Genomic DNA, 26,816 nt, shown 5'->3' on the forward strand with positions numbered 1-26,816 from the left:
GGAAAGAGGAAGGTGAGGTTAGGGGACTTTAGCATAAGGAGGGTCCATGGAGCACTTGGTAGCCCACTACCTTGGGCATGTAAGGTAGTGGGCCACTTGTGGGCCATGGAGACCTGTGCTGGATTGGCCAGTAGACTGCAGACCATGGAGGTCACACCTACAGTGGCCCCGCTGGTGGTGGGGAGGGGGAGGAGCTTAGCTTTGCCTGCCTGTCTTGACTTCGACTGACCCCACATGTCACCTCGCTTCTGGATTTGCCAGCTTTGAATTTGATTTTCTGACTCTGGTCAGTGTTTTAGAAACTATAAGATGAAGCTGGGCAGAGTGGTGCACGCCTTTAGTCCCAGCACTTGGGAGGCAGGAGCAGGTGGGTCTCTGTGAGTTCAAGGCCGGCCTGCTCTATGTAGTTCCAGGATAGCCAGGGCCACATAGTGAGACTTGAAATAACAAAACAAAACAAAAAGAAACTACAAGATAAAAGAAACGAAGACCTCTAGAGCTATTAATTTACAAAAAAAAAAATACAAAAAACAAAGGAATATACTAGAATGTACCAGGAAGGATATATTCAGCAAAGGCTACCCTCAGGAGAAAAATGTAACAAATATACTGAAAATTAAAATAAAAAAAAACACAGAAGGAAGTTAGGTGGTGGTGGCACATGCCTTTAATCTCAGGACTTGGGAGGCAGAGGTAGGTAGATTTCTGTGAGTTCAAGGCCAGCTTGGTCTACAGAGTGAGTTCCAGGACAGCCAGAACTACACAGAAAGATCTTGTCTTGAAAAACCAAAATCCAAAACCAAAACAAACTCACAGAAGGAAAGCCCACAGATGTAAGAAAAATTAAGGGACCAATCTCAATTCTGGTTCTTTACTTGAAGTCTTGGCTGAAATCGTAAACACAGGGCCCAGTGGTTGAATGCTCTCCTAACATGTGGCAAGCCCTAGGCCCGTCCTGAGCACTGCAAAGAAAAGGTAAGTGTGACTTTAGCTGGGCATGGTGATGCCTGCTTGTAGTGCCAGCCACTCCAGAGCGGAGGAAGATGACTCTGGAGCCAGGTTAGGCGACATAATCAGAACCCCCAACTCAAAAGAGAAAATATTGCAACTTCAGTAAGAAAAAGTGGGTAGTGGTGCCAGAGTGGGTCGGAATTTATTGGCGTGGAAGAACCCCTGTCCAGTGTGTCGGGTGTCTGATCACATGGTGATGCTGAGAATCTAAAGCATCCTGTGGTTTCAGAGAACATCTCTTGTGAAGATGTGCAGGCACAGTATAAAGTACATGATCTGGACTCGGCAGCGCTGGAGCGGGATGTTCTGCAGTCCTTCCGGATTTCCTCTAGGCTTAAGTTTATTCATTGTACTACTTTCATCTTCCTAAAAGTCCATGTTGCTTTGGCCTTGTACATACTAAATAAAATCCTATCAAAATAGTATCAGATCCAAATTTGCTTCCAAAATACCAGGCAATGAGCGTGGGCAGAGACCAAACAAGGCGAGGCACTCGGATGCTGAGCCTGACCCTCCAGACCCTAACGTCAGAGGAGAGAATGGCCTTGTGGCCAAGGGCAGCACCTATGTCTGCCTCACTCCAGCCATGGAATGCCAGGAACAGCAGGAATGCTGTCCATGGACGGCCATGCGAGGCTGTCCCAGGGCAGTCTCTCAGAAAGAAATTGCACCCTAACAGCTCATATCCTCTGACAAGACCCAGCTACCAGCTGAGCACAAGTAAGTGACAAGCATGCCTGCTGCCCCTAGAATGTGTCACAGTGATTAAATCAACTCAAACCATGCTAAACCCTCACGTGTGGGAGAAGAAATAGTCATGACCACCGCTGCACTGTGAAATCGTGGAGGCAGAGAAAGGATGTCGCAGGGCTGGGGTGGGGAGTGGGAGTGTGGGGCTGGGGATCCCCTAACACCTCTGAGTGAGGCCAGGAGGCTTGACTCCACTTCCTGCATAGTCTGTTAATTGTGTCCAAGGCTCCCTACCCCAGCCCGGCTCCTCATGGCAAGGTGCTGCGGGCATGCACAGTGCACTTGCTTTCTGAGCAGGCCGGCTACCCAGAGACAGGTCAGGAACACATCTGCTTCCAGGGAAGCATCAAGACAAGGAATGAGGAGGAAGTTACCTCACCTTGCCTCCGATCATAACAGTCCTGGGCACAAAGGCCTTGGCTGGATCCTTCTTTATTCCTGGCGGGCAAACAGAAGAGGCAACTTTATCAGATGGTCCCTGCTCAGCTCCCCAGGGAGACCTAGTGAGAGGCACATTCATCAGGCTGAGTGTTCTCACCTAGGACATACACAGCTGTGAATACCTCCGTGGGAACTTGTCGCTAAGAGGAACAAGGCCTCCCCTAGACTTTGCCCTGGCACACCAGGTCGGTGGAGAAGGCTACCCAAGATCCCTGCCAACAAACGATGCAGTATCCTGAGCTTGAGGAAAACCACGCACATGCTCCCAAAAAAATTCAACCCAGGAGCTGTTTGCCTGGGATCATGAGGAGTCAAAGTGTATGAGACATGCACTGTGTTCTCAAAACCTAGTTTTCTTTTTGCTATTTTGCTATTATTATCATGTGCACAGTGTGTGTGAGCGCGGGTGGGTATGTGCCGCTGTCCAGAGGTGGGGCTGGTCCCCTTCTACAGCTAGGCCTGGAATCGGGCTTCAGGCTTCTGCAGAAATGCTTTTCTTTGCTGGGCCACCTCACCAGTCCTTAAAACACATCGTAGACATCATATTGATGATACTGAGAAAGGAGGTGACCTCAGGATTGTGGTCTGGTACCATCAGCCTTTGAAGTGTGAAAGTCTCCCCACTGCCTGTGTATGGCTTGTGTATGCAATCATTTGGAAATGCCCCCCAAAGGCCCCTGTGCCAAAGGCCTAGTCACCAGCATGCACTGTCATGGGAAGTGCTGGAGCCTGGTGAGGCTTGGGGAAGAAGTTAGACCACAAGAGGTATGCCCTTGGAGGGAACACTGAGAGGCCTTCTCCTGTCGCTGTCTCCTGGAGGTCAGGAAGTGAGCAGGCCTCTTTGTGTGTTCCCACTGTGAGATACTGTGCTACTCCTGAGCCCAGGGACCAAAGCCTGAAACCATGAGCCCAACCGTGAGCTGAAACAGCCTTTCCCCCTTGGAAGCTGATTCTCTCAAGGACTTTGCCACAGAGGTCACTTCGTGGCTGAGAGGCTCGCACCTGACGCTTTCCTGTGGAGATCTGGTCAGAGGACCAAGCCACAGTGGCCGGTTCATACCCATCCATTTACACATTTCAGTCAGGGTGAAGGTGTCGACAACAGGAACCCCCACAGCCATTCAGTAGGCAAAGCTAAGGAGTGGGGTTACCTTCAGTTCTGTGGGAACATGGCTATTTTACTTCTAAACCCCCCACTTCAGGGAATCAGGCAGAATAACATGAAGAAAAACAGTTAAAAAAGGAGGCTAGGCAGGTGGTCGCGCCTGCAGGCCAGACATTTGGAACACTGAGAAAGGATTTTTCTTTTTTTTTTAAGTACAGGAGTTCAGGGACATCCTGGGCAACAATATAGCAAGATCCTTTCTCTACGTTTAAAACAAAACAAAACAAAAAAACAAACCCACAAATAACATCTTCACCAAAACTACCGAAGTAGACACCAAGCAAACTTCAGTTACTTAGTAACTTCTATCAAGGACAACAGGTGGTGGAAGACGCCAGGGTCTCAGAAATCTAAGACTCTGCTTCAGGGTGGGCCAGACCTCCGCTGGACCACCCACAAGGCTAAGGAAACATGCCTCAGACCAGGAGGAGAGGCAGAAAACTGCCCTGGCAGAGGAACCTCCTACAGCATCCTCCTGGGCATCCAGCTCTTCCCCAGCTCTAGGAAGCAGCGGTCTGCAGGCTCAAGCACCAAGACACAGCAAAGACAGAGCTGTTTACATGATGAAGAGAACCAGAGAGCAGGGCTGGAAAGACGGCTCAGCAGTCAGCAGAACTTGCTGCTCCTACAGAGGGGCCTGGGTTCTCGGCACCCACATGGCGGCTCTAATAAGTTCAGTCTTTCCAAACAAGACAAAATTCATTAGAGATATAATAAACTTAAAACAAAAACTAAAATGAGTGTAAGACCTTGCCTGGGAACTCTTCAAAGCTCTACCTGTACAGACCATTCTTGGCCTCCACAAAAAAAAAAAAAAAAAAAGCAAAACAAAACAACCATGGGCCTTGTGTTTCAGTCCTGAGGTTTCCCAACCTCAGGCTCCAACACTGAGCTCTTAGAAAACCCAGCTGTGGCTCAAAAGGAATTTATCTTCTCCCTCTCTCTCTCTCTCTCTCTCTCTCTCTCTCTCTCTCTCTCCCACACACCCACACGCCTATGTATAAAAGGCAGGGGTTGAGGATCGAGTCCCGGGCTGCCTGGGCTCTAGAGGGAGGGAGGCCGTGGTAGCAGTGGGGCCCTGGGACTCACGGTTGTACAGGGTGATGATGTGCAGGCAGTTGAGCAGCTGCCGCTTGTACTCATGGATCCTCTTCACGTGCACGTCAAACATGGAAGCCGGGTTGATCTTCACCTTGTACTCCTTCTCAAGCAGGGCAGAGAACTTCAGCTTGTTTTCCTGAGAAACGGAAGATGCTGGCTATACAGGCACGGGAACTGCCTGCAAGCTCTCCCAGGCCCATGGTTCTCCAGAAACCAGCATGGGGGCTTAGAGACGGGAGCTGGGGCCAGAGACTGCATTAACAGAGTGGGGAGCAGGGAAATATGGATTACAATGAAGACGGATGTGCTGGCCACACAAATAAATGAGAAACTGGGGACAAGTACAAACCTGGGAGCTATGCAGAGAAAAGTGAACAGAATAAAGGGAGCCACAAGTGTGTTCTGCAGGCACAAAAAGCAAGAGGGTTGCTGGGAGTGAGGTGCAGTGGTGACAAGGGGCTGGCGGGAGGGCCTTGGAAACTCAGCGCTACCATGGTTAGGCACCCAAGGCACAACTTTCTGCTGCCCCAAATGCTGATACCAACACCCCTGCCAGATACCACCACAGAGGGACTTTCCTAGTTCCTGTTGAACTGGAGGTGCCTGTGACCCAGCCAGGGTCTATAGAGGCCACAACCTCAGCTCTCCCAGAAGAAACTGGAATGCCCCTGGCAGTGACTTCCAGAGGCGTCTCCACTTGTTGCTGATGGAGGAGCAGTGTGAGGTGAAGGTTCACGTGGCAGGGCTGCATTTGCCCACTTGCTCCATGACCCTGAAGATAAATGGGTCCTGACCCTGGCTCCTGGGTGCCTACCCAAGTCCCAGGTGCTGAGCACAAAGGAGGCAGACTGCAAGCCATGGACGCCTACCTGCTTGATCTTGGCTATATCTCTGATGAAGGCCTCGTCATCCACCAGTGACAGCAGCTTCTTCAGTTGGCTCAGATCGGTCAGGAAGCCTTCCCCGATTCTCTGGTTAATAGGACACACGAGTTGTCCTCACCATGCCTCAGCCATCATGAAGCGTGTCCCTCCATCTGCCACCCTTCACCTACTTTCCTTGTATCTGCCTGGCCTCTGGGCCCTCATGCCACCCCTTCTCATGCCACTAGGACACAACAAACTCACAAGCCTCGCCAGCCACTTCCAGGTGGCTCCTGCGTGAGACACCCTATCACAGGTGATGCCTGGGGCCAGCAGAACAATTCTGCCTCCCAACCTCCACCACCATGAATAGAGGCTGTCTTCTCAGTACCATAGCAACAATCATTTCCAACACATCCCCTTAAGAGTCTTCTTGCTGTCTGCCTCCCACAAGGGGTCTTCCCAGCCTCTCCCCACAAGAGGCCTGGAGCTGTATGAACACTGCACTGGCTTCCACACCCCTTGGGGACATGGGTACTGTATCAGATCTGTCCCCAGAGAAGCTCCTGCAGACTTGCCTGGCTTTTTCAGAGAACCCCTGCACCCCACGCCCACAGTTCCAAGTGGACTGTCTTTTCCAGGCTCAGGGCACTGTGCCCCTCAAGGCCTCCCGCATCCTCTGCGGTCCTGACTGCAGCACAGGGGCTCACACATGAAAGCTGTGATGAGGGACACAAGACGCTAGGGGTACAGCCTCATCTGGTCCGCTCAGGCTGGTGGCTGCCACTCAGCTACATCCCAGGCCTTCCTGAAGCCCAGGCTAGCTTTTGAGCTGGCGCATAGCCAGAGCTGGGCCATCATGGTGTGCTGTGGGGTCTCTGCTGCCCATGTGCCAGGGCCACTGCTGGACATGAAAGGAATAGCCCTAGCAGTTCAACAGCCACTCTGAGAAAAGCCTGGTGAGCTTCTCCGGGGGTCAGCCTCAGCGTCTGATTGCGCCCGCTGCTCCTTTTCTGACTTTGGCCTGGTATCTCCCAGGACACAGAGTGTGGCCAGGACTCACCTCCACGATGATGTCCGCCAGCCCTGGGTTGCACAGTAACAGCCACCGTCGGGGTGTGATCCCATTGGTCTTGTTCTGGAACTTCTCTGGCTCTAATTCATAAAAGTCCTTAAACCTGCGAACACAGAAAGCAGGGACTTGTCACAAAGGCTGGTATAAACCGGGTGAGACCGGAACTGTCAGCCACTTGACTTTCTAAAGCACAAGGAGGATGTGCTGCCACTGCAAGCTGGAACAGCCACACAGAAGCAGCAAGTGACAGCCACCATAATGGCTGCAGCTTGTGTGACTATCATGTCCTAGGTGTTAGGACCTGGCTGTCTCCATACAGATCTACAATGAACAGTCAGGGTCACGAGAAGTGGAGACTGAGCAGGCTACAGGGCTGAGAAGACACCCAGCTCAGAAGCTGGGTGTCGGGAGGAATACACAAAGGGCTGGGCCGAGCTCCAGGACACAGGAGGACTTCCACATGGGTTGATGTGGCTGAGGGCCCTTTACCCACGATGCTGCTAGACTGGCAACTGTGGTAGGTATTCAGCACACCGGTGAAAGAGTGGGGGGAAGAAATTTCTGTTGCATCACACTCCCCACCTACTCGTCGGCTGGACCCACACACTCAGCCCCATGTGGGGCATCCACATTACCCGACGGCAGCAGATGCCCTAACCAGCCGCTTCAAGAGGGCAGGAGCACAGGAGGAGCGACTACTGGCAGCAAGGAAAGATTCCTCTGCAACGTCACCAAGTCACTTCCTGTGAACTACTGAGACGTGATGTGATGGGGGCTTTGGGCACCTTCGTCATGTCCAAAAGTGACTCAGTGGCTATATGCTACACCTTGGTCATGGTGTGTGTAGTGGACAAATCCAAGTTGGGCTGGAGATCAAAGAGGAGCTCTCCCCTCTCCCCCCACTCAGGCTTGGTGAAGAGCCCCTCACTCACACAGACTGCTTCACAATCTCGGAGTGAATCCTCGCTACCCCGTTCACGGCATGGGACCCAATCACACACAGGTGTGCCATGTTGATTCTCTTGCAGTCCCCCTCCTCGATCACAGACATCCTCCTCAAGCGGTCCACATCCCCAGGAAACAGGGCGGCCACGTGCTGGAGCCAAGAACACACGTCAGAGACAGCAGCTGAGGTGCTCCCCAGCGCCCCGGAGCAGCCACCATGCCTGCAGGAGGAGCCACTGCTTCCAATCAGGTAGCTGCGCCATCTAGCCCTGAACAGCCGTGCCCTTGAAACTAGCCACTTATCCCGGCGTCTTCGCCCAAACCCATCTCAGATGCTGTGCTCTGAATTGCACATTTCACCCAGAGGAGGCCCTGGGACCAATAGAGCTCATTCTGAGGCAGTCGGGACACCAGTGGTGTAGGAGAGTGTATTCCAGTTCATGACGGGAGAGCTAGGCCATGGCCCCTGTTGACCTGAGCAGCATTAAGCTATACTTTCATTAGGGGGACAGTTGTGCTTTCCTCAAAAGGCTGAAGAAGTCACAAAAAGGCTGGGATATGGCCCAGTGACAGAATGAATGATAGCACAGCAAACACAAGGACCTGGATTCATCCCCGGTACTACACACATGCAAAGGCAGGACAATTAGCCCAAATCAGAGATTCTGCTACTCAAGTACCATCCTCTCTGTGGGTAATACAGAATAGCAGGGTCTGTTTCTGAATTTCCTGGAGCTCTCAGGACAGCTCCAGTGCAGCCCAGGAAAGACACTCAGACTTATATAGCCTGCTCAGAATGGACCTTTTAAAAAGATCTGCATTCACACTTCCCATATACAGCACAGAGGTCTCACAGGTCAAGTAGGAACTCTGCCAGGGACAGTCCTTAGTCCTCAAAGTAAAATAGCTCCTCCTCTGCCAAGCAGGATGAGGCCAGTGTGGTGGAGCTGTCGTGTGCTGTTGTCCAATCTCTATCCCCCGCCCATGCTCACATCCAGGTGCCTCTGGTTGATGGCGTAGATGATGTCCAGGTGCCGGGGCAGCAGCTTCTCAAACATGGACACTGGCCAGCGCTCCAAGGCCTCAGGCAGCACGGTGTGGTTGGTGTACGCGCAGGTTTTCTTGGTGATCTCCCAGGCCTACCCATCGAGAACAGCAGATGTCACAGGGACACACTGGAGCCATGAGGGAAGGCCCTCACCCCATCCCTGCTCTCTGCACCCCAGGCATGCGATCAGCCCAGGCTAGGCACCACACTGACACACTGACCACTCAGTTTTCACATCCCACACACGCAAATACATACGACAGACCCTATTCCCTGAACCTACTCTCTGACAATTACCTCTGAATTTCTCCTTTGTAATATCTCTGTGGTCGATGAACTAAGACAATGGAGCAGTTTTTGCTAGTTTCCTTTAAACTGTCTGTAACACCCACAGTGCAGGGGGCACTGCTTACCATGTGGCCTGCCCCCCCCCCCAGTGTAGAGTCTCAAGGGGAGTGTAGACCGTCAAGTCAGAGAGGGCCTCTGGTGTCTGAAAACTGCCTAATGGTTTTCTGGTGATTTAGTTAAAGCTCAGTCAAGAAGATGCTGCTGTACCAAAGATGAGGATCAAGGAAACTGAGCCTCTAGACAGTCCTCAGATATGAACACTGCAGACTTTCTGACTTCTTCCTCACTATGTAGCCCAGGCTGGGTTTGAACTTACTACCTTCCTGCTTCAACTTCCTGAGTGCTCAGTGACAGGTAGGTACCGCCACCGCCCGGCAACTCTTACATTTCTGAAAGTTTAACACTTCTAGGTTGTTTTGTTGTGTTGTTGAAACAGTGTATCACTATGTATCCAAGGCTGCCCAGGAACTCACTATGTAGACCAGGTTGACCTCATATTCATGGAGATCCATCTGCCTCTGCCTCCCAGGTGCTGGGATTAAGGCGTGAACTGCCGTACCTGGCCGAACTTCAAGGGGGGAGATGTGTACAAGACCCCTAGGGTCTCTGTCCTAGTTTCCTCTTCTGTCACCCTGGCCTCACTGTGCATCTCTCCCTCAGGGCATCCATCTCCTGGAACCAGACCCTCTCTCCAGGGCCTTGACACTCTCAAAGGTGAATCCCCAACTCTCCTGAGGCTGGGAAAAAGTCCCTACTTCCTGGAACTAGCTCAGTCCATAAACGCCACGTGTCTCACAGCTTGAGACCGACCAAGGACGCTATCACCCAACCCAGGTCCAAGCAGGACACCGCCTTTCCCTTCCCACACTCACCTTATCCCAGTCTACCTTCTCCACATCCACCAGGATCCGCATGAGCTCAGGAATGGAGAGGGCGGGGTGGGTATCATTCAGCTGGATGGCTACCTAGAGTTCAGGAGGGTGCTGTTCAGTTGTCTCACCCTTGGCACCGGAAGTGGTGAACCAGGGTGGGAAGAAACCAGCCTAGGAATGCACTCTGGGGGAGCCCAAGAACTTAGAGGAGCCAGGAGGGTGCTGCTGGCCTGGCAGATACCTGTGACCTGCGGTCAACTGTCCCCTCACGTAGCTGCAACCTGTGGACAGACGTGTCCCTAGAGCAGCTATGCTCTGAGCAGATGGAGAAGGGACTTCAGGCCACTGTCCCCTCACTCAGATGGGACAGCTTTGTTTAGGATTGTTACCATGAGCCTGTCACATGCATCCGGAGCCTTTCCCAGTGACCTTCCTTCCTCTCCTATGCACCAGGGCTGCACTGTCTTTGGAAGAGACCCTGAGACTCAGGGCACACTGCTATCTTCTTCCTGCCCCTCCCCAACACAAGGAAGAAATCTCAGAAGCCTAAGGAGGACCCATGCCTATGACAATGAATCCTTTTACACACCTTGTCTGGGAACGTCTCGAAACTGGTTCTCACTGGGTCTCGGCAGCCGAACCTGGAGGACTTGAACCTTCGAATGATGTCCTGGAGGGTGGCAGCCACCACAAAGTACTCCTGCTTCAGCCGCAGCTCCTTCCCCTCAAAGAACTGCAAAACAGCACTGCTGTGGCACCCAACACCAACACAGTAACCCCAAGACTCTGATGGGCTGGAGGGGCCCTGCATTTGCTCGCCCCTATCTCCTGTGCTTATCCTTCTAGAAGGCCAGGTCAGGTGCTTTCCTTAAGATGACAGAATGGAGGATTACATGGTCAAAACCAGTCTGCCTGACAGCAAGGCCTGCATGTACTCCTTCAGCACAGGGTCACCTAGTTATAAGTTATCTGGTCTATCAGTGAGAGAGTCAAGCCTAGCTATGAGGAGTGCCATAGCTACTCAGAACCAGTTCTCAATTCAGACATCAGGAGACACCCCACACTTGAAGTTCTGGAATGTAACCAGTTTCCAATGCCAGGAGCATTTGGTTTCACTAGTCCCCTGTTACCACATGCACAGACCCCCTGCACTGACCCCTGTTACCACGAGCACAGACCCCCTGCACTGGTCCTCTGCTACCACGTGCACAGACCCCCTGCACTGGTTCCCTGCTACCACGTGCACAGACCCCCTGCATGGTCCCCTACTACCACGAGCACAGACCCCCTGCACTGGTCCTCTGCTACCACGTGCACAGACATCCTGCATGGTCCCCTGCTACCACGTGCACAGACCTCCTGCACTGACCCCTGCTACCACATGCACAGACCTCCTGCACTGACCCCTGCTACCACGTGCACAGATTACTTTGAGAAAAGAAAAATTCCACTTTTAAAGAGTGCACAACCAATCAAGATAGGCCAATTCTGGTGATTTACTTTTGGTGTTGGGGACTGAGCCCAGGGCCTTGGACATGCTAAATAGGGTCTTTCACTGAGCTATGTCTCTTCCAGGGTTCCTCTGACAGTAACAAGCCACCAGACACTAGTCCCAGGTGCGAGCAGAGAATCCAGCTGTGACCACCACCTTGCATGTGACAGGCATGTGGTAAACATGTCCAGGCATTGCTGCCAAGATGGGGGGCTACCACCCCATGTACACATAGGTCTCCAGCTTACATGTCTGCACTTTAAAGAGAGTCATGCTAGCCACTTACGTTATCATTGGGATACAGGACCCTGGAGATGTTCTCAGCCAAGTTTCTGTCCAGGACAGCTTCGATGTAGTCCCCAACATTGACTAAGAAGAGACAGAGCTCAGTCAGTGCAGCCTCTGCACAGGCCTGAGGGTCTCTGCAAGGAAGGCTGCTGCAGCTGCCCGGCAGCTTCCTGGTGGGGGAGGGGTCCCTGCCATCCTTGTCTCATCAGAACAGAGCAGCCCCCTCCACTCTCTCTGAGCCTCATTCCCACTGCACGTTACCAACTCCCCCCTCCCCCCCGGGTCTTTTCTGGGAGACATGACCTGGCTGGCTGGGGCCTGGCATCCTGTCCACCTTCCTACGTCTTACAGGGGGACTGTAAGGGTCACACACTTCACAAGACACCCCACCCGAGCAGAGAGTGTAAACATAGGGGCAGGAGTGGTGAGGGCCCAGTGTTTGGATAAACATCTAAACAGACAAGCGCATAGGAGCCGCGGTGGGAACTCACAGTCCTTCAGCTTGAAGTCATTGGGCGCCTTGGCAGACCAGAGCCTCATGGTGTTGACCGTGTTGTTCTTATACCCAGGCACTGGGGTGTCATAGGGCATGGCAAGTACCACCTGACCATAAGAAAGCACACGTAGGGCTGGGTCAGCAAAGTCCCCTTCCTGCCCAGCCACCATTCCCTGGCAGGACAGCTCGAGCTCCCCAGTCTCTGACCCCATCTGCTCCCATGCTCCTATCTTCTCCCTCCTGCAGAACACACTCACCTGTCAGAATACTCGCCAAAGTGCAAATATTAATATATGTACAAGAATAATCCCTTTCTTAGGCTTTACTTTAAGACCTCCAAGGAAGCAGCATGCCCCCCGACTCCCCCAAATGAAGTCCAGGTGATAACAAAGGCCCACACTCAGGGTAGCCCTCTCTCTCGACAGCAGTGTGTCCCTGGGCAGGGCTGCCATACCTGTGTGTCCAGCCACAGGACGCCATCAGGGGTGTGTTCCACTCTCCCGTAGAAGTGCACAGGCAGCATGTACTCAGGCCGCGCTTTCTCCCACGGGTTCCCATAACGCAGCCAGTCATCAGCTTCCTCAACCTAGGGGGCAGCCGTGAAGGAAGCTCTCAGTATGGAGGCGATAATATTAATAAGCCAACCCAGCTCTTGGCCTGGGCATGCAAAATGCAGAGATCGCCCCGTGCCTGGCACCGAAACACCTAGTCAAAAGTTCCAACCCAGTCAGGCCACACACACTAAAGTTAGAGTCCTACACTATTCAGAAAAAGACACTACATAAAAAGACGCTAAAAATCACTCCAGTGAAGGACTGATACCCTTGCCCTATGGGTGAATCTTGAAAAAAAATGCTGGTAGAAGTGAAAGAAAACAGGCAGACAGACACACACACACACACACACACACACACACACACACACCACAAACTGAATGACTCCACTTAAAGCAACTGTCTAGAGCAAGCAGACTCACAGGACAGAAGACAGAGGGTTCATAACTGTCGGACACTAGTCACAATGATAAATGGGTAAGTGTTCTGGAGATAGTGAGGAAGGCCAGCTTCCCAACTGTGAGCCTGCCAAAAATGACGTTAGACCTCCAGAGATGCTACTAAGGAGAGGAGGCGGCCAGGGAGATGGCTCAGCAGTTAAAGTGCTTGCTGAGTTCAGATCCCCAGATCCAGATGGTTGGAACTACTTGCATGCACACACATATGCCGAAAAACATGCACACACACATGCACACACCACACACACAAACACACACACACACAGATGGAAGTTGGGAAAAAAATTACCTCGGATAAAAAAAGGACAGTCACAGTGCAGAGTTAGGCATGGTGGCACACTCCTGTCATCACAGAAATTCGATGTGAAGGGGGAGTTAGGGCAAGCCCCAAAGTCACAGAGCAAAATCTGTGCACCCAGAGGAGCTGTGGCCTGGGAGGTACCCCATGGGAATGTCCGAACACATCTCACTAGGGCAGTAGTGGCTCTCGACGCGTGGCTCGTCAATTGACCCCTTTGGGGTTTCACATATCAGATATCCTGCATATCAAATATTTATATTGCCACTCATAACAGCAGCAAAACTACAATTATGAAGTAGCAATGAAATAATTTTATGTTTGGGGGGCACCACAGCATGAGGAACTGTATTCAAGGGCCACAGCCTGTAATACAGTAGAGAACCCCTGCTCTAGAGGATGCTGCTGTTTGGACATCCCATCCTCAAATCAGCTATTTCCCCACACCTAGATCAGTGACTATGCAAATCCCACTCCCACCGGGAATAGAAAAGCTTGAGCCAACTAAGTGTTTTTCATTTGAATTAAACAAGTGGTCCCAACATGTGACTCTGAAGGTTTGTTTCGAGACAGTCTCACGTAGCCCGTGTTGACCTCAAATTCAGTAAGTAGCTGAGGGTGATCTTGAACTCCTACTCCTTTTGTTTCCCCTGCCCAAGGCTCCAGGGCCACTTTATAAAGCGCTGGGGATTGAGCTTGGAGGCTTTGTGCAGGAAGGCAAGAACTCAGCCAGTGACGCTGCCTCCTCTGCACAGAAGACTCTCTAGGGTGTTCAGGAAGGTGACACAGGGCCAACACGGAGTCAGTCACCATGCATCTCTTTATTCCCAACAAGACTCTTCCACGCATGGTGATTAGTCCTGCCTTTGACCCTAGGGCAGCAGTCCCCGGTCCGCCACTGAAAACTTCCCGTACCACGGCTGGGGTAACCCTGCAGAGTAGTCCCAAAGTCAGCGACCTGCCCAAATGCAGGCAGCAGCAGGCCCACTCTCAGGTCATTCTGCTCAATCCTTCCAGAGAGTGCCACAGGCCACAGCCCTGCCTGTCCCTTGTTGCTATCCAACCTCTGCCTCAGTGGTGCTGGGAGTGAAGGTGGAGGGTGGGAACCCAAGCTATGATAACTGCTTTCATTCTAATCAAGCCTATTGTTTTGAGACGGGGTCCTGCTATGGAGGCCTAGCTGGCCTAGAACTCAAAAAGTGGACCAGACTGGACTCAAATCTATGGTAATCCTGTCTCTGGCCTCTTGGAGGACTGGAATTAAAGACACAAGTCACCATACCTGGCTTTGCTTCTCTAGTTATCAAACTGTTTCAGTGGATCAACCCCAGCCACAATACCCTCACCCCAAATACAAGGATCCCAGGACACTGGCACACAGCTCACGGTGTCCTGGCCACCACTGTTGCTGTGCCTGTCTGGGGTCTTCTGAGGCTCAGATGAACCTGTGTTGCCTCCCACATGACTTCCCTGTCCCCACAAAGCTGTTTGCCAAGGACTCACACAGCTTCAGCCTAGCCAGAGCCGGCTGCTTCCTGTTGTGCTACGCTAAGAACTGGCTAGCTCTCTCCAGAGAGTGTGGAGCACAGCCAGATGAACTCCAAGAGTGCACACTCACTTCCATGTGTGAACGGGGACCGGAAAACAATGGAGACACCTAAGCTCACTCACCTGCCAGCCATTGACAATTTTCTGGTTGAAAATCCCAAATTCATAGCGGATTCCATAGCCATAGGCAGCTAGACCCAGGGTGGCCATTGAGTCAAGAAAGCAGGCTGAAAAATCCAACCAAAAATCACAGATCATCACCAGAACTCACAGTGTGGGATACCAAGGTTCCACTGGGATTTGGCCAGGGAGTTGTCAGGGAACCAGTGATAACCATAGCAACCTCAGTTTTCACAAAAGGGTACACTTCAGTCCCCCTCACCCCAAAACAGGGCAAAAGTGAGGAATGCCAGAGATCATGGCTAAGTCCCCTCACTGGCAGCCTGCTTGCAAATGATAAAGTTGACTTCTGTGTCCTCTAAATCGACAGCTCTGACAGCAGGGCACATATGACTCTATCCATGGGAATCAGGCACAGAAATGGAGCTGCTGATGTACACCCTATGGCCAACGCCCACAGTGCCTCTAGGGTTCCAATGGGAGCTGCAGCAGCAGGTCCCCAAATGGAGCTCTTGTTTTGTTTTAGTTAAAAACCTCCTGAGGAGCTGGAGGGGTGGCTCAGCAGTTGAGAGCACTGGCTGGTTTTGCAGAGAAGCCAGGTTCACTTTCTATCACCCATATGAAGGTTTACGACTATCCTTAATCCCAGTTCCAGGGATCTGATGCCCTCCTTCTTCTGCCCTCTACAGGTACCAGGCATGCATGCCATGTACATCCATCCATGCAATGCAGGTAGAACATTCATACACATAAAGTTAAATTTTCAAAATTTTAAGAAACTTCCTGAGAAAGAGATAAAATAAAAACAGTGTTTTGAATAAAAAAAATGTAGAAAGAAGCTTAGGCTAGGGAGGTGGTGCATGCCTTTAATCCCAGCATTCAGGGGGCAGAGAAAGGTAGATCTCTGTGAATTCAAGGCTTGTCTAGTCTACATAGTGGGTTCCAGGCCAGTCAAGGCTATACAGTGAGACCTCTTCTCCAAACAAGCAAACAAAAAGACCAAAAAGCACTTTCTAGCTTTAAAAGGGGGGCTGAGGTAGATATTGGGGCTACAGTGCTTGTCAGACATATGTAAGGTATCACCAGCTTTAGAGAGGGGGATGGGACTAAGGAAGGAGAAAGGAAGCAAGAGAGAAAATAGGAAGGGTGCTCCGGAGAACACTAGCAGATAAAATGCATGTCGAATTCACCAAATGCAGACTCCTGCAAGGGAGAGCAACGAGCAAGGCCTGGACTCCCGTGCTAGACTCATTCTTCTGGGGATAAAACAGATCAATCAAGCCACACGGACTCACACCAGGTCAAAGAAGAGACTGGACAGGAAGAAGGAGGCCATTCAGGTTCGGGCCATACAGAGCAGGTGACAAGGTGCCTGGTATCCGAGAACATGCAATGGGAGCCAAGGCAGAGAGGGGACACCTGAGATTAGAATGGGTTCGCTAGACTGTTGCAAGGCTGGGAAAGAACATGGGGGCTTGCATCCAGGAAGGACACAGTCTCTGCATCAACAGAGCCAGGACAAGGCAAGACAGTGCGGGCTACGTGGTACAAGGCTTAGGTGAAGAGTAGCTGGGGATTACCAAAGAGTGGGCTTGTTTTCAAAGCCAGCACCATGCCTGGCCTGACCCTCTGAGAGGGGGCTGTGAAATATAGGGGGTGAGGTGGGCAGGGCAAGTAATTTATGTAGATTCAAGTACAGTTTTATTTGAAAGAAGCATGATGCTTTAGAAATCTTAAAGAATTTAGTTAAAATTTGAAAACATACAGGCACAGTTTAGAACATATCTCAATTTACAAATGGCAACTTCCAAAAAGGCTGGAGCTGGATATCCTCCCTCACTCACCCCACCACAAAGCCAGACTGATTTTTCAACTTCTCTGTTCATTACCTAGCTTGTTCTGTCCCCAGAAGTCTGTAAAATCCTCAAAGAAGACAACAATGCTGTGGATGTGTTCAAATGTAGCCAGAGAAAGCAGGACGGCCCAAAGCTTGGCCCTATTCTAACAGGAGCCAAGCTACTCTGTTGGAACCACAGCCTCACTGGACACGGGCAATACTCCCAAAGCTGGAAAGTGGCGGGGGAGGGGATCTATGGGCCCCTTCTAGGCACCACTGACTCAATGCTGGTAATTACAAAGGGCCCTGACGGGGAGAGAATGTACACTTTCCTTTCTGTCTAATGATGGCCAAGATTCTGACCCAAACACGTCTACCCAGGCCTTTGAGGGAGGCCAATTTATGGTGATGGATGGGCATCAGGCATTAACATGACGTTGACCTTGCCCTGAGATCCTCCACCACGCCAACAGGTGAGAGAGATGTAAGATCAGATTACCTGCCAGCCGCCCCAGGCCGCCATTCCCAAGGCCAGCATCTTCCTCTATCTCCTCCAGCTCTTCCAAGTCCAACCCCAACTGCGAACAAACACAAAGGTGAGGACATTAAAGACTGTTTTGGCTATTCCTAACCTCTTGGAAAACTACCCAGGCATGCGGATCATTTTGTCTCACTCTGAAGAAACTGACTGGGACCTGAAGAGGACTGAACCGAATCTCCAGATCAACGTGCAGAACTCTGCATCTTAATACTCAGTCCAAGCCATCACCCGGAAGTGCCTCTTCCATGTTTAAGCCTTCCCTAGTTTCAGCTTCCTCTCAGAGAACAAATGCTCTTTCTAATCTGGATAACCTTTGATTTCCAGTTCTTGCCTAACTACCTGGTCAGAACCTCCCACTGTAGGCCATTGAGACAGTGTGAGCAGACACTATGCTGTTAACACAGGTGGGTTAAACCCGAGATGGGAGACACAGGAAGATGACAGAAACTCTGCAAGGTAAGTCCATTTCTAAGAAATAAATCACGAAACAGAGAAACAACAAACAAACAAACAAAAAAAGAGATGCAGATAAGCTACGGAAAATCTGGGAAATGTATCAATTTCAAAAATTCTGTTTGAGAAGGTCTAAGGCAATCTGTGGCTGGAGAGATAGGTCAGCAGTTAAAAGTACTGGCTGCTCTTTCAGAGGAAACAGGCTCAGTATCCAGCAACCACGTGGTGGCTCCCAGCTGTCTGCAGCTCTAGTTCCAGGGGATCTGATGCCCTCTTCTGGCCTCGAGGGGCATTGCATGCGCATGAAACACATTAAAAACATGAAAAATCAGAATTGAAAAAAGAAGAAATTCTAAGGCAATTTGTATGGTCAGCATCATGGGGAGTGTCTTCTAGAGATTGTATTGAACCCCTGAGTTAAAGCTGGTAAGAATAGTGTTCACACGCACTTCAGTTTTTCTAGAGTGCAAATGATTTCCACTGTGCCATTGCTATGTTCACTCAGAAGAAAGCTGCTTCTTTTGAAGTTCTAGTTGTGAGAGCAGCTGTTCCCTGAGCCTCCTGGCATGTCATACCTTGAGAGGTGACTGCATCATGAGAGCTGTAACCTCGCGGATGGGTTGAGCAACGGATGAACTCACAGGCTGAGTCAAGACTACCAAGGGAGATCTAGTTAAAAGAACTGAGTCACAGCGGGGAAGGCACTCTAGAAGAGTGTGCCTACCCCCAAACCCCACCTCTGATTCCTGACTTCCGGGAGGGGAGTCTCCTCTGCCACAGGCTCTAAACACCAAGGCATGCTGCCTGTCTCAGGCCCAGTGAAACTGGCAGCTAAAATAAACCTTTTTTTTTCCCTTTAATTGATTCCTCTCCAAGTATTTTGTCACAGCAATAGAATGGTGACGAACACAGCCTCAGAGGAGAGACATGGGTCTCCAGCAAGACTTACACCCATGACAATCTATGTCCCTATCAGGCCCCCCAAACACCCCAACTTATGCTCTAAACAAAGCAGGTGGGATGCTGCAGTGTAGGTAGGAGGACCCCTCTCTAGAAACTTCTGTACATCCGTGCCAGCAGGGAGAAGCCTACAGGGTCTCCCACAGAACTTCCCCATCAGGGACCAGGGCGAGAGAAGGCAAAGGCAGGCTGGGGAGACAAACTCGGCTCTGCTGAGGCTACAGCCGACCTGTGCAGGAATTACCCCAATGAGAACAGTGTACGGAGGAGCCCTTAGGAAGGGCTGGCTGCTTCTAACGAGAGGATGAGAGGGGGCACTTCACACCTATGCAGGGGTGCTGTCTTGAGATGGGGGAGTGGAACCGAAGGAATCAAGACAAATTCAAAACCTACATCTAGGATGGGAGTGGGGAGTACTCTTTCCTAGAAACTTCCAAACCATAGCCTCACCACTCAACTCAGTCTCCCACAATAAATTCCTTTTATTGTCTTCCCTTACAATCGTACATTCTCCCCGGAGGAGGAGGAGGAGGAGGAGGAGGAGGGGGGGGGGGGGAGGGGGAGGGGGAGGGGGAGGGGGAGAAGGAGGAGGAAGAGGAAGAGGAAGAGGCGTGCTGCCCACCAGCACAGTCCTTCCTGGTCGAGTAGCAGACACCAGAGCACAGGCGTCCACACCCAGAGGGCACAAGTCCTAACATCAGTGAACACTCTGCAGGGGACAAATTAAACCTACCTGATAAGTGGCTTCGTCACACGCAGTCTGAAGACCCAGGTTCACCATGGTGTTCTGCAACGTGCGGCCCATGTAGAATTCCAGGGAAAGGTAATAGATCCGCTGAAGAAGTAAAGGAAAGAAACTTAGGTTTCCCATTCTGTCTGCACACAGGGAAGGCACAGCAGGGAGGGCATCACGAAGCTCCTGGGGAGGATTTTTGTGTGAACCCAATACAGATCCCGGCAGGGTAGCCCTACCCTCCTGAGTCTTTAGTGCACAGAACTGACTCAGACATAGGATCAGGTCATCCTAGGATCTGGGAACAGGCTTCTGTGGCTGGCAGATTCCACAGTGAGCTAGGCTGGCCTCTTACTAGATGTGTGCCCTAAGACAGGCTGCTTTTGCACTCTGACATAGGATCAAACAGTCTACAGAGGAAAGGTTACCAATTATTAAATACATGCTGGCCATCGTGTGTTCTCTTGTTCCTGCTGCTTGAAAGACTAGGGCAGGGTCAGGATGACTGAAGCACAAGAGTGGGAAGCAACCTGGGTGACCTGGAGGCTTCTGGAGTCTACAGGAAGTGCACAATAGCCAGGAATGCGGATGCTGGCAACCCAGTGAAGATATTCCCTCAAGGCAAAGCCTGGTTTTTACCGGCTTTGCTTGGTGTGGGGTGTGGTGTGACTGTGGCCACACACAGTGCTACCAGACCCAGCAGGTCCTATGAGCTACTGTCAAGACTCAGAAATCAATACCCCACCAACAGGTGCTAACATGCACAGACATCTTGGAAGCCACTTTAAAAGGTGACATCCCAAGACAGGGGGTGGCTCTTAGCCAAGTTCCCTTATTTACCTGATGAGAGTCCCCAAAAGAGGAACATGATGCCTCTCTCTCCTTCCTGACATTCTTTGTGTTAGCCACAAAGAACTGACCCTCAAAGACAAAGACTGACACTGACTGTCATGTTCCGGGGTTGTCTTCTGGGACACCCTTGTTCTGTTCCCCGGGCCACTCAGCATTGCAGAGGACCCCCGCAAACTGCTGCTGAGTCTACGGGCCAAAGCAACTTTTCCTGCACCCACACTTCCTGCCCTGCACAGGGTATTTACGTCATAACCATCTGTCACTATTACTCCCTTCAGCATGTGCTATCAGAAGTCAGGCCTGACTGGGCCTGGTGGTGGATGCCTCTCACCCAGTACTCGGGAGGCCGAGGCAGCAGCAGGAGGATCACACTTTCAAAGCCTGTCTGGGCAACTTAGTGAGTCCTTGTCTCAAAACAAAAGTTAAAGTGGCACAGGCCTTTAATCCCAACACTTGGGAGGCAGAGGCAGGCAGATCTCTGAGTTTGGGGCAGGCCTGATCTACAGAACAAGTTTCAGGACAGCCAGGGCTACACAGAGAAACCCTGTCTTGAAAAACAAACAAACAAAAAAAAAAACAAAAAAAGAAACCAAAACAAACCCAAACAAGCAAACAGATAAATGAATGATAAAAAGTTAAAAGACTAGAGAGATCGCTTGGCAGTGGAGAGCACTTGCCACCTTTCTAGAGGACCATGGCTCATAGCTGGCTCTAACTCCAATCCCGGGCAATCTGGTACCTTTTTCTGGCCCCTGCAAGCACCAGGCACATACAAAACATCCTTATTTACAACATTCATACATTAAATAAAGAAAACTGAGGATATAGCTCCAAGATAGCACCCTTGACCTACACACACAGGCCCCGAGAGACTGGGGAGACTGTGGAGGGCAGAGGAATGTAGACTGTCAGATGCTAAAGGCTCTGAGGACAGGGTGTGTGTGTGTGTGTGTGTGTGTGTGTGTGTGTGTGTGTGTGTCTGACAACTAAAAGGCACGGTGCACTCAACAGTGTGATGAATGCAAGGTCTTTGACTGTGGGGCCCGAATGCACCAGTCTGTGAGTGGTCTTCCCTTGCTTGCTCCCTCCCCAGCTCCCTTCTCCCACTTTTGCAGATCAAACCTAAGGCCTCCCATATGCTAGGCAGCTTCCCCCACACCCAGTCATCTCCCCAGCCCAATTTGCACATTTAAAACGGTAAATTATATAGCTATGAATTTTATTGCAATATAGCTCTTACCCAAAGAAAACATAGTATTAGAAAACCAAAGTTAAACTAAATCTAACAATATGTTTCCTTTTATTCATTGTGTGTATGCACATGCTATGGCACATGTGTGGAGGTCAGAGGACAGCTTTAATAAATCAAATTTCTCCTTCCACTATGTAGGTTCTAGGCATCAAACTCAGGCATGGCAGTAAGTGCCTTATCCATGGAGCTATTTTGTTAGAAATTCCACAACAGCTGAGGCAACAGGATAAGACTGAGGGAGTGGCCAATCAATGACTGGTCTAGCCTAAAACCTACCCCTGACATTCCCTGGAGCACCAGGAACTACAGGCTGGATGACTCAGAGATTTAGGATAGAGTAAACCTACCCCTGACATTCCCTGGAATACTGGGAACTACAGGCTGGATAACCCAGAGACAGGATAGAGTAAGCCCACCCCTGACATTCCCTGGAGCACTAGGAACTACAGGCTGGATGACTCAGAGACCTAGGATAGAACCAAATGCAGCTGGAGGAAAAAAATGTCAAAGTAATGATGCCTAACAATATTCTGCTATACACATAGATCAGTGCCTAGGTCAACAGTCATCAGAGAGGCTTCATCCAGTAACTGATGGGAACAGATGCAGGGACCCACAGCTAAACCTTAGTGGAGTTTGGGGAATCCTGCAGAAGGAAGGAAGGATTGTATGAGCCAGGAGTAAAGGACACAAGAAAACCCACAGAATCAACTAACCTGGGCTCATAGGGGTTCATGGCGACCGACAGCCAGGGAATCTGCATGGGACTGACCTAGGCACTCTGCATATATGTTACAGGTGTAGCTTGGCCCTCTTGTGGTACTCTTTACAGTGGGAGCACGGGTTGTCTCTGACTCTTTTACTGGCTTTGGGACCCTACTCCCCATACTGGGTCACCTGCCTAGCCTTAATACAGGACTTAATACTGCAACTCGATATGCCATGTTTTGTTGAAATCCATAGGAGACCTGCCCTTTCCTAAACTGAAATGGAGGAGTGGACTGGAGAGTAGAACAGAGGGGTGGGGGAGGGGAGAAGGACTGGGAGGAGAGGAAATTGCTGCTGGGATGTAAAATACATTAATTTAAAAATGTATCAAAAATTTAAAAAAATAAAAAGATAACAGACAATGGGCAGCAAAATTAGAAAACATCTCCAGTGCGTGCCTCTTACAACTAAGAGGCAGTAGGGGCAGCTGTCCACTGTGAGTCCTGCCTTTAGAAGTCAAGGAGCACTCATAGGCTCCCACGAATGCACAGCATCCACTGGTTCCACAGCAGGTGCTCACAAGCACGCACAATTCATCCTGACCTTTCTCGCTCAAGAACAAACTCACAGACACCTTAAAAGAACTCCCCTTACCAGGCAGCGGTGGCACAAGCCTTTAATCCCAGCACTTGGGAGGGAGAGACAAGTGGATCCCTTGGAGTTCAAGGCCAGCCTGGTCTACGGAGTGAGTTCCAGGACAGGCACCAAAGCTACAGAGGAACCCTGTTTCAAAAAAACCAAACAAAAGATTCAAAAACAAAAAAAAACCCAAACCAAACCAAAAAACCAAAAAACAAAGAATTCCCCTAAACTGGGCAGTGGTAGCACGCACCTTTAATCCCAGAGGCAGAGGTAGGCAGATCTCTGTGAGTTCGAGGCCATCCTGGTCTACAGTCAGGACTACACAGAGAAACCCTGTCTCAAAAAAAAAAAAAAAAAAGAAAGAAAGAAAAGAAAAAAGAATTCCCCTAGAAAACCAGGTAGGAAGATGGGACAGGAAATATAATAGGCAAAAACCATACTGCATCTACCATGGGATGAAAAAAGTTCAAACACAAACTCATCCCCACAAAATCAAGGAACCATGAGGGATCCAACTGAACACAGACAGGAAAGACCAAGAGACGGCAGAAGACATCTCTGCAGCAGTGAGCACACACACACACAGAGTGTAAAGTCATTATTATCCAACTGAACACAGACAGTAAAGACCGAGAGACGGCAGAAGACATCTCTGCAGCAGTGAGCACACACACACACACACACACACACACAGAGAGAGAGAGAGAGAGAGAGAGAGAGAGAGAGAGAGAGAGAGAGAGAGAAAAGTCATTATTCCAGGCTCAGGGGACAAAGAAGAAGGAGTACAAGTTCAAGGTCAAACTGGGCTACAGGGTATAAAAAAAAACACCACCAAGTCTCTATGTACTGAAACATGGCATGGTCAAAAAGCAGAAAACTCAGCCCTCAAAGCCTATCATGGACCACAAGGAAGAGCAAAGCTGGAAACAAAAACGTGGCTGAGAAAGACTGGACAAAATGAGACAAGAAAATAATTAGTGGAAAAAATACTGATATTGGTGAGAAAGAACAACACAGGCAGATTCGGTGTGCCAGAAAAGGAAACAATAATGTCGGAAGAGAAGACAATTCCAGAACACTAAAGCAAACCGTTGAAAGACTATATTAAAAGTCACAAAGTCAGAATTTGATCTCTGTCCCACCCCCATTCTTGATTTGATTACATGAACTAATATTGAATTTCTACACAAATTCCACTATCCTTTCAATGACAGAAACATATGGCGGGGGAACTGGCAAGTCCGTGGACAGCTGTAATTGCACCTGCTGTTATTACCGGTTCACAGTCCACTGCTTCCTGCTTTTTAATCACCTTTATGCTTTATTTGCACTCCACTTGAGCCCACTTGTTATTTTATAGAGTTTCCATAGTGCAAAGGAAGCTGCAAGTCCTGTCTGGGCGAGGTTTATTAACAAATGTGGAAACATACAGAGTCCAGCTAGATCCCAGCTGCCTAGGAAAATAAAGTGCTCAAGGTCACACGTACAAATTTCTTTTTCCTATGGATGGTATCTCCGTATCTCATGCAGGATGATCTCCTAAGATCTCAAGAGATGCCAACAGATGTCTAACAGTAAACTCCACACAGCTGAGCATCTCTCCTCTGACACTTTTTTTTTTTTTGAATGAGAGAAGCTAAAATGATCAGGTCAATGCAAATACTTCAATCTCCAAAATCTAAAACCACTTTTGGTTCTAGGCATTTATGAGAAGAGACTGTCAGCCAATATGCACCATGTTTTCCCATATGTGTGTATCTGTATGCATATTCATGAGCTTAACTTATAAATTAGTAGCAATAATAAAAAGGAAATATAATGCTGCTATTTGATAATAACAAGGAATACACTCAAATGAAGTTACTGACGGCTGCTGGGGATGGAAGACTGTTTTTTTCAGCGATGCGGCCTCTGAAAGGCTACCTATGTTCCAGTGCATGGTCCCACACCTGTGTACACACAGATGGTACTAAGTACACTCAGTGTGGTTTTTTGAAAAAAAGGACATGAAGTTGGGAGGGAAAGGTGGTAGTGGGGGAATGGGGAAGAGGAAGTGCCAAGAGATTTGGTCAAAATACGTTATATGAATATATGAAGTTATGGGGTTTATTTCTAGAATTCTCCATTTAACATCTTAAGATTGCAGCTGACTACAGGTAACAGACTTTGAAAGCACAGGTAAAGTGTACAGTGGGGTATACTGTGCATACAGGCCTCTCTGTATCTCTATGTATCTACTGTTGAACTCTCACTAACGGAAGAATTATAAAATGCTGACTAGCTGGGAGTATGATCCGTTTTGAATGTTCTATTTTGCTGTTCCTAAAAATGTGTGTGTGAGTGTGGTATATATGCGTGATATGTGTTCAAGTGTGGGCATGTCTGTTCCCTGATGTGTATGTGGAGGACAAATGACATCTTTTCAGACCAGTTCTTACTCCCATCTTGTGGTCGTCTCAGTCAGGCTTGCCCGTGAGCTTCCAGGTGAGTCTCCTGTTTCCGCCTCCCGTCTCACTACAGAAGCACTAAGATTACAGATCTGTACCAGCAGATCCAGATTTTACCGGAATTCCAGGGATCTGAACTCTGGTCCTCACACTTGAACAGTAAGTGTTACCCACTGAGCCATCTCCCCAGCACAAAATCTTAAGAAAAAAGGAAGGCATGGGTCTCTGTGTGGTCTTGGCTGTCCTGGAACTCTCTCTGTAGAGCAGGCTGGCCTTGAACTCACAGAGATGCTCTTGCCTACCTCTCCTAAGTGCTGGGATTAATGGTGTGGCTATACCATCATGCTCAGCCACAAATCTATATATTTTTTAATTTATTTTTATTATTTTATGTGCATTGGTGTTTTGACTGCATATATGTCTATATGAAGGTGTCAGATCTTGGAGTTTGAGATAGTTGTAAGCTGCCATGTGGGTGCTGGGATTTGAACCTGGGTCCTCTGGAAGAACAATCAGTGCTCTTTAACCAGTGAGCCATCTCCTTTAGCCCACCAAATCTATACTTTTAAATCTGTGATAGTTTGTCCTTCCTGCCAAAATGTGTACCTTCCGCCTAGCACTGTGAAAAGGAAATGTAACTGCGGGACCCCAAAGACTACACTGAGGACCCAACACATGCTGGGCCTAGCCTTGAAACCTCTGATTGCATTTTCCCGCCAAGATGATCATCACCAGGCAATTTCTTTCACATAAGCAGAGATGTCTCTGGCCAGGGTCAGTCAGAAGCAATGGTCAAGTAATGAGAGCCTCGGTCTTGACAGTTGGGAGGTGCTTGCTGCTTAGGATTCCTGCAACCTGTTTTAAGAATGTTCTTGCAGGGCGGTGATGGCGCACGCCTTTAATCCCCAGCCCTGGGGAGGCAGAGGCAGGGGGATTTCTGTGAGTTAGAGGCCAGCCTGGTCTACAGAGGGAGTTCCAGGACAGCCAGAGCTGTTGCACAGCTGTCTTTGAAAAAGGAAAAAAGAATGGTCTTATTTCCTGATCTGTGTTGATTCTGTTTTTCCCATTTCCTTAAGATGGTTGAAACCCTTCGACCAAAGGCTTGCCAGAGGAGCCAGCCAAGACAATGGACAGACTTGATGGCCCAAGGAGGCCCAATTCAGGCTAGGCTGCTTTGGCCAGCTGGGTGCAGAGCACAAGGTGCTCACCCTCTGAACACCACAAAGCCAACCTGGGGTTTCTACCAGGCCAGGCTGGTGCTCAAGCAGCACCGGTTCTCTTCCTCACACTGTCTTAAAGGGTGTCACAGAACCAAATGAGTTAGCCAGCAGTGGCAGCTGTGGAAAGCAGCCCAAGGACACTTGTCCAGTCCCCTTCCCCACCTGAGAGCCACCCTTCAACGTTCAGACTCTCCATACTCAGTTCTGCCCACCCTCCAGGGCAAGGGAGCTCTGGGCTTCCCTGCTTAGGACTGTGGGTCAGAGACTCACTAGCCTGTTTCAGCTAGAGAACAGCAGG

At 49.9% G+C, this 26,816-nt stretch overlaps 1 protein-coding gene across 1 annotated transcript in view; it reads right to left on the reverse strand.

The window, feature by feature from the left end:
- Pygb (glycogen phosphorylase B) overlaps window positions 1–26,816 on the reverse strand; it is a 44,196-nt gene that overhangs the window by 8,303 nt on the left and 9,077 nt on the right. Inside the window, exons 2-15 of the mRNA XM_041670564.1 lie at window positions 19,398–19,499; window positions 17,210–17,288; window positions 14,877–14,980; window positions 12,350–12,481; window positions 11,891–12,002; window positions 11,398–11,480; window positions 10,209–10,352; window positions 9,620–9,712; window positions 8,344–8,490; window positions 7,339–7,502; window positions 6,395–6,509; window positions 5,338–5,439; window positions 4,457–4,604; window positions 2,141–2,199 (exon numbers count right to left, since the gene is read on the reverse strand). Coding sequence (XP_041526498.1) covers window positions 2,141–2,199; window positions 4,457–4,604; window positions 5,338–5,439; window positions 6,395–6,509; window positions 7,339–7,502; window positions 8,344–8,490; window positions 9,620–9,712; window positions 10,209–10,352; window positions 11,398–11,480; window positions 11,891–12,002; window positions 12,350–12,481; window positions 14,877–14,980; window positions 17,210–17,288; window positions 19,398–19,499 — 1,584 coding nt within the window. The remainder of the gene's footprint in view (window positions 1–2,140; window positions 2,200–4,456; window positions 4,605–5,337; window positions 5,440–6,394; window positions 6,510–7,338; window positions 7,503–8,343; window positions 8,491–9,619; window positions 9,713–10,208; window positions 10,353–11,397; window positions 11,481–11,890; window positions 12,003–12,349; window positions 12,482–14,876; window positions 14,981–17,209; window positions 17,289–19,397; window positions 19,500–26,816) is intronic.

The sequence above is a fragment of the Microtus oregoni genome, unplaced genomic scaffold (genome assembly GCF_018167655.1).
Source record: "Microtus oregoni isolate MIOR12 unplaced genomic scaffold, Mior012 000020F_ref0000438, whole genome shotgun sequence".
Classification (NCBI taxonomy): Eukaryota; Metazoa; Chordata; class Mammalia; order Rodentia; family Cricetidae; genus Microtus; species Microtus oregoni.